Source organism: Melanotaenia boesemani, chromosome 3 (assembly GCF_017639745.1).
Source record: "Melanotaenia boesemani isolate fMelBoe1 chromosome 3, fMelBoe1.pri, whole genome shotgun sequence".
In the NCBI taxonomy this organism is placed as follows: Eukaryota; Metazoa; Chordata; class Actinopteri; order Atheriniformes; family Melanotaeniidae; genus Melanotaenia; species Melanotaenia boesemani.
The window spans coordinates 29,194,980-29,202,976 of NC_055684.1; the positions used below are offsets into that span (position 1 = coordinate 29,194,980).

Here is a 7,997-nt window from a genome sequence, read left to right on the forward strand (position 1 = left end):
TATTTGATCACATAAAATCCTTTTGTTGGTATTATAATTGGTTTCTACCTAAAAGAATTGATGGGGCAGAAAATACTTCAAAATATGCACACATTGTAAACAGCACCACTCACTTATGAAACGATACAGCCCAACCATTAATTGTCAAGAAGAAAACCGATATGAAGTAAAGCAACAAATGTCAACACAATTTCCCCAAAAAGTCTAAGATACTTAGGAAAATATAAATGAAACCAAAATCCCTTTTTAGTGATTTGTAAATAATTCAAATTCTGTATCTAACTGGACATAATTCAGATTTGACCCAAACTGAGAAATTTGTATTGATTTAAAACTAAAACCATAATCTCATTTTCAGTTTGATGCTGACAAGGAAGTTGGACAGTTTGTACATTTATGAGCTGTAACAATAATAAAAGCTTAGTTTGCAGTTTGTCATTTTGAAAATCTAATAGTAATTTAATAATATGCAAACACCTAATGAAGAAGAAGCCAGTGGTGTTTTGGATATGTGTGGTTCTGTATGGTTAATTGTATTAGATATATTCCTTTTTACCTTTTGCCTTGAATTCAACAACATTAAATGGGCTCTTAACTTTCCTTAAAAACAACTATTTGTGAGCAGTAATGCTGGTTGCCAGCTTTGTCTATAAAACTGATATCTTAAGGAAAATGGTCTGATGTTAGAACCTCTAGATAAACAGTTGGTGGTGCTATTTCTCCACTCATGTGCCATTAAACCTAAGCAGATGAAATAGAAACAAGATGAATGTGTAAAGTTGCTGCCGCTTAAACCCCAGATTGCAGTAAACCATGTGGAACTACTAGTATTTCTCTTCTGACAGGTGTCCTATGCAGGTAATTTGGAAAAGAAACTGTGTGCATTACGCAAAAATTATTGATTATTTATTGCAACTAGGGAGTTGTGAAATAACTAAAAGGCCTAACATTATGTCTAATTTTCAAAACACTGAAGAGAAAAAAATGCTGTAGTTCTGAAAGCAAAATAGTTTCCCATTCTTGTTAGATACCTGAAACAGCTGATGACCCCATCACTGATGGTGCATCTCAGTTTTCTCAGTCAAGATACAGGATTTCAGCATCTCAGCAGTCCCAAATGGTCTGTTTATCTCAGACATATCTGCACTGTAGGCAAACCAACTTTGCAATTGGTGTTTATTTTATTTATTTCTATTTATTTTACTCTCATTGAAGCTACTGAATCAGAAGTGCAGAAAAAGATTTGACATTGTCTTGCTGACATGAGCAGGAATTTCTCTTAGAATTATATTTTCCAGGTGTTGCTCCAAAACCTGCACGTACTGAACTTTTCTTGAGTTCATGCAATGATTTACATCACAGATTCATCTCTGTTTTTAATGCAGTGTTGTCTGATGCCCTTGTTTTACATATAAACATTTCTATGGCTTTTCTGAATATTTTAACATTATGTATTAACATTATGTAACACTGTGGACGACACCCACAATTCTTTGCAAATTTTGCATAAATAAACATCATACATAACTAGCTTCACATTTTCCTTTGCAGTCTTTGACATAATGCATCTCTTATCTGTGATCCAAACTGCAAAGCCTACAGTCCACCTGTTCATCACTGTCACTGTCATATCAGTTATTGCTCAATACATTGTCAGCGTCCATTTAAGACACTATTATGTAGACTTCATGTACAAACATCTTTACACCATCTATATTGTACAAATTCTGTTTTGCTTAACCTGCAAACAAGCAAATTGCAATTATCATATTTACTGGGCATAACATGAATTTTAATAACTTATTTTAACGCGAACTTATCACAATCTTCCTTTTCTCGTTCATAAATTTCTGCATGGTTGTACTTTGACCCCAGAAAAACGAGCCGCACCCAGTTTTTCCTACGATAAACGAGGCGCTTTGCTTCTCTCTCTCTCTCTCTCTCTCTCTCTCTCTCTCTCGCTTGTTTTTAAATGAATTACAAGTCACAAACCCAATCAGCTAATTCTACAAGCATGAGGCGGAACTTCCGGTACAGTAGTGCAACTTATCCAACATGGCGCTTACGTCTTTCGCCAAAGAGTAGAGTTGAAACCTTTGTAAGTTCAGTTGTCGGTCAATTTCATTTGAAGAGAGTACGTTAAAGTAGATAAGTGTTTTTAAGTTGCAGCTATCTGTTTTTTGAGATGAAAGGGAAAGAACGATCACCGGTGAAGAAACGTTCCCGGGCGCCTGATGACAGCAGAGACCGAGGTGGAAGCTACCCGGGCAACAAGAAGACAGCAGCGCTCTCGGTCGGCAGCTACGCGAGCAACAACGGCTCCGCTCAAAGCGGCGCCCCATCCAGGAGAAGTTTACATAACGAGAAAAGAGACATGAGAGATTCAGACGGATATAATTCCTCCAGTCGGACTGGAAGCGGTTACGACTACGCAGTTGTTGCGGGAAACAAGCCGCACAGCAGCACTGACATAGCCGCGGAAGCATCCAGATCTGGTTCACGCAGTGACTCGCGGCCTCCGCCAAACCCAGGAAGTGAGTACAGAACTCTAAAAATAAGCGAACTTGGCTCCGAGTTAAACGACGAGGAGATAGAAGACGGCTTGTTTCACGAGTTTAAGAAGTTTGGAGATGTAAGCGTTAAAATTTGTCGTGAAAATGACGAGAGGGTGGCGTTTATAAACTTCAGGAGGCCTGATGACGCTCGTGCAGCGAAACACGCCCGCGGCAAGCTGGTGCTGTATGACCGACCCCTGAAAATAGAGACTGTCTACACGAGTAAGCGCAGAAGCCGCTCGCCTGTTTTAAAAGACAGTTTCCCCTCAGGACATAGACATCCCCCCCCTCAGAGACCCATGTCTCCCACAAGTCAGGGCTACAGAGACTACCGGTTACAGCAGTTGGCTTTGGGCCGCCTCCCCCCTCCTCCCCCACCACCGCACCTAAGAGAACTGGAAAGAGACAGAGAGTTTTCCGTGTATGACTCCAGAAATAGACCTCCGTTTATTCCTGAGTCTGCTGTTTTTCGTGACGAGGAGCTACTCAGCCCTGAGGATGACCAGAGAGCAAACAGGACGTTGTTTCTGGGCAACTTGGATGTCAGTGTTTCAGAGAATGACCTGAGGAGGGTGTTTGACCGGTTTGGAGTGATTACTGAGGTGGACATAAAGCGAGCAGCGAGAGGACAGAGCAACACATATGGATTCATCAAGTTTGAGAATCTTGACATGGCTCACCGTGCCAAAATAGCCATGTCAGGGAAAATGGTGGGGCATAGCCCAATAAAAATTGGATATGGTAAACCAACCCCCACAACCAGGCTGTGGGTGGGTGGTCTTGGACCCTGGGTTCCGCTTGCTGCACTGGCCAAAGAGTTTGACCGCTTTGGTACCATCAGGACTATAGACTACAGGAAAGGTGATGTGTGGGCTTACATTCAGTATGAAAGCCTGGATGCTGCTCAGGCTGCATGTGCTCACATGAGAGGTTTCCCCCTTGGTGGTCCTGAAAGGAGACTCAGAGTGGACTTTGCAGACACAGAACATCGTTACCACCAGCAGCAGTATATGCAGCTTCCTCTCCCCTTGCCACACTATGACTTGGTCCCTGAGCCCTTTTCTCACCGCCTTCCGGACTCTGTGAGAGTGAGAGAAAGGTCCCCTCCACTTCCTGCTCGCTTTAGAGACAGAGATTTCTACGCTCCTGCTGAATGGTCTGGCATGAATGTCCATGACAGGATACGAGGACCAGGATTTGATCCCATAGAGCACCTGGAAAGGCGTTTCCAAGATGGTTGGTCAGTAGAGAGGGAGCGGGAGATGCAGAACAGAGATCTAGGCCGCAAAAGGAGACATTTAGAAGACGGCTGGCGGCCAGAGTGTTCACCTGAAAGCAGTGACTACGGTGTGCGACGTCAGGGAAGCTCATTAGAGCGCAGCCCTGGCGGGAGCAGCCATGATGGGGGACGCTACAGTGACATAGAGCGTCAGCCTCACTCAGGGAGAACATCTCCAGTCAGTGAGCGCAAGAACAGCCACGACAGTAGGTTTGTAGACAAAAGAAGAAGAATAAGTAACCCTTCTGAGCCGGGCTCCAGCTCTGAGAAAGACCGCAGATCTAAAGTAGGTGACTCATCTAAAAGCCCAGCGAAGAAGGAGTGCCGCTCAGAACATCCATCTCCAAACTCCTCACCATCCAAGTCTGGCCAGCAGTCTAACCCCACCACTGATGGACTGAAGCTGAGTCAGGCCTGGGAGGGAGTCCTCCTGCTAAAGAACAGCAGCTTTCCAACCTCTCTTCACCTGCTGGAAGGAGACATTAAAGTAGCTTCTAGTCTGCTGGTGAAGGGCTCCACAGGGGGGAAAGTGTCCCAGTTAAAGATTAGCCAGCGCCTGCGCCTGGACCAGCCAAAGCTAGATGAAGTCTCCCGTCGCATCAAAGCCGCCGGCTCCAGTGGATTCAGCATCCTCCTGGCTGTGCCCAGGAAATCTGAGGATAGCGGAGAACAGGATGCCAACAGCTCCTCAGAAAGGCCGCTCAAGAACCTGGTGTCCTACCTGAAGCAGAAAGAGGCAGCTGGTATCATCAGCCTCCCAGTGGGGGGCAGTCGTGACAAGGAGCACGGAGGCGTTCTGCACGCTTTTCCTCCATGCGAGTTCTCCCAGCAGTTTTTGGATGCCTCTGCCAAAACCTTTGCCAAATCTGAGGACGACTACTTGGTGATGGTCATTATCAGAGGAGCATCATAAAAAAAATAAATAAAAACAAGTGCTAATTGCACATGTCTGTTTTCACCCTTATTAACTGTTAAAATGTTTGAGATGTAAAAGAAAGAAGTAATAACAAAGTGGTGCAAGAGGGTTCTTATTTTCTGTTCCCTTATCTGTAGGATTGGCTTTTATTTCATGCTGTTAAGTGTATAAAAGGAAAGTCACATAGAAAAGTGACTTTTTTTGATAAATTTATGGATTTGATTCATCAGTACAAGTGTCATATTGCTGTTATTAGATGAATACATGCCAGCTGAAGGGTATTTTTCTGAAGGTAATTCAGAGAAAGCTACATTTCTGTAAATCACTTCTATATGTTGCCTTATGCCATTTAAAAAGAAACACAGTTGCTTTTATATCCTTGCATAGATCACATCTGTCATCACCTGTGTAACAAACAATTTAAGATCCAGGAAACGGCATTTAGCCTTTATTTAATTAGTTCATGATGTAGATGTAATTGATCAGTATCCCTAACATTTAAACACATAATCCACGTGTTTAGTCAGGCTATGAAAGAATTTGATCAAACATGCAAATAACATGGTTATTTTCTCTTAATTGAGGTAGTATGTCTGTTTCCCCAAAAGCGTCACCCATTGCTCATTAAGAGTTGTATTCCAGATGTGCATATGTGTTGCTGATTGAGTTAAAATTTCAAATACTTTCCAGTTCAGTTCAATGTAATGGCTGTTCAGTTTTTGCCATTTTGGGGAAGTCCTGCTCAGAGAGATGAAAATATATGTAAGAAAAACAAAACAGTGCTATTATATACATATTCTTGGTGTCAGACCTGAAACAGATGGGAGAAGTTAAAGAACATGAAGGGTTTTTAGTGTATTTGACATCATTATGTTCCTTCCAGAGCCACGTCTGTAGGTTTAGACATATTATAAGGTGACAATGCATTATTTCTTGTTTTTTTTTTTCAAAGCACTGGTTCCAACAGCACCAGTATCACTTATAGAGGATGGTAGAAAAAAGCAAGTTCTGTATTACATTGCAAGATAGTAATTAATGGTACTTTATTCACTGTTGAACATAGTTTTAATTGATGATGGGTTTTCAAAACAGCTAAAGATAGTGATAAACCTTCCAGAGTTTATTTATTTTTTCCAAGACCAGTTTCCAAAACTCAAATGTTTCTTTGTAATAGGACACAAATCATTAAGGTTTGGCTTTTTTGTTTTCTTTAAAATAAATTAGCTGAATTTGCTCAGTACTTGACATATATATATTCCACTGTCCAAAAGAAGAATCTATCTGGGTTTTTGACTTGACTGATGATATGCATAACAGGGTTGTGTTTTGTTTTGTTTTAAACAGTTCTATAGAATATTTTTCTTGCTATCTTATCGAGTTTGGTTGTTCAATCAAAGGCTTCATTTCTGTTAAATGATTTATAATTACTACCCCAGCAAAGCTTGTACTATTGGGGGACAAAAAAAAGATGGTGTAAAATATAAATGAAGATCTAAATGCACATCTTTTACCTGATCTGGCACCTAGAAGTTGGAAGTATTGCTACACTATCTGTGGACTTGTGCACCATGGTATGCACCATCCTCTGAAAGGACTTTTAATGATTTTTTTTTCATGCTTTGATTTGAGTACTGTGTTTCAAATGGATAAAAAGATATGTGCTGTATACTCAGGATATCTGGAAAGAGAAGTGGAGAACATCAATGCTCATGGGCCTAAGAAGTATATCTAACTGTCAGGAAAACACGCAAAGTGCAGCATGCACTTGATCTTGTCTTAATAAATTTGCTCTTTCGTGGGAAACACGAGTGCTTCGGAAGACAACTTTTGTGACCTGTTCTGTTCTTGGAATTGTTTATCAAACTGGAGAGGCTTTCACTTTGACAGCAGGAGCCTTTTCGGCAAAAAGGAGAGGAAGTGTGAGAATCGGGGGAAGCCTCTCAGTTCTGTGTTTTCTTGTTTTGCAACATTTGTTGAATGACCTTTTTATGAAGAGCTTTTCATGTGACCTTCAATCTAATTGAAATTTGGCCATCCTAGAGTACGTTTTCAGCAGTTATAGTCACCTCAGATATGTGGCGTATACCACTGTCACCTCTGCCTCTGTGGAGGTGTGGCTGAAAACCAGCATGACGCTCAACCAGGGGTCATGTCCATCAGGCAGCGCCGATGTGGAAGCAGACGGCCCTGGTCGTCTTTTCATCTGTTGCCAGCAGCGCACTGGGGCAGAGATTATTGGTTCAGCGTCTGCAGCAGCTCGAGATGGATCAGATTGCCCATGCATAGTTGCATTTTTGGTCTGTTATTGGAGTTTTGAAGAGGAAGACCTCTGTGCTAGGGCCAGACTTCACATCTCAGCCTGTTTCTGGAGCAAAAGGTTGAGACAGTGACGGCATCTGCTTTTATTTGCCAAAAATTGGAAAGGAAACACATCGGAAGAGAAAAGCCTGTAGAGTCCAGTCATTAGTTGATTTGTTGGTCTGATTTATGCACTTTATAAAACTTTTTTTTTTGCCAAACTGCACATGAAAACAAAGCCATGAGTGTGGTGCTGCCAGAAACTGCTGCAGGATCAATCGCATCAACACTGCTGCTCCTGCTCTGCTTCCGAGTAGCTCTCCAAGCAGGAAGACTTCACGCAGGTGTCTGCTTGGTGCTGCAGCTCTGTCTTCATTGTTTCTGTGAGATGCAACAGCTTCGAGTCCCTCTCCAGCTGTACAGGCTTCTGTTTCTCAGGTAATGTATTTAGATGTCAAACAACAAGAATGGGTACGTATTACAGTGTTGAAGACTTTCAGACATAATGTGCCCTGTTGGTTCGTTAGTAAAGAAAGAAGACTAACAGAAAAAATAGCTTTGAAGTTATTGCCAAATGTAATGATGTTTGTATAAAAATAATAGTTAAAAGTTAAAAAAAAAATTGATATTAGTGAGGGACATCCTAAGACTACTTTTAATTAATTCTGCTGCCCTGTTGAGTATGTCAGGGGCTGCTGAGTTTTGCCAAATTATAAATTTCTTTTAGTGCAACAGCAAGGACGGTAAGATGGTACACCAGTGAGTTGTAGAAATACTGCAAAAATAGAATAATCCTGACGAAAGCCTGCTTAAAATTAGTTTTATTGCACAATAGCTGCTTAGATTTATACTTTGAATGTGGTACATCTGTTTGCAGCATATTGTGTTTTTGGATTGCTCATCTTTTATATTCTTTAGTATTGTGTATTAATTCACAGTATTTGTGTGA

At 41.4% G+C, this 7,997-nt stretch overlaps 1 protein-coding gene across 1 annotated transcript; it reads left to right on the forward strand.

The window, feature by feature from the left end:
* Window positions 1–2,017: 2,017 nt before the first annotated feature.
* Window positions 2,018–6,397, forward strand: LOC121636708 (RNA-binding protein 15-like). The gene is made up of 2 exons (XM_041980457.1): window positions 2,018–2,098; window positions 2,186–6,397. The coding sequence occupies exon 2, from the start codon at window positions 2,186–2,188 to the stop codon at window positions 4,745–4,747; it is 2,562 nt and encodes an 853-aa protein (XP_041836391.1). The 5' UTR covers window positions 2,018–2,098; the 3' UTR covers window positions 4,748–6,397.
* The last annotated feature ends 1,600 nt before the right edge of the window (window positions 6,398–7,997 follow it).

What these genes read in the sequence shown, in the direction of transcription:
- LOC121636708 (XM_041980457.1), top strand. Translation starts at nt 2,186, where the DNA reads ATGAAAGGGAAAGAACGATCACCGGTGAAGAAACGTTCCCGGGCGCCT.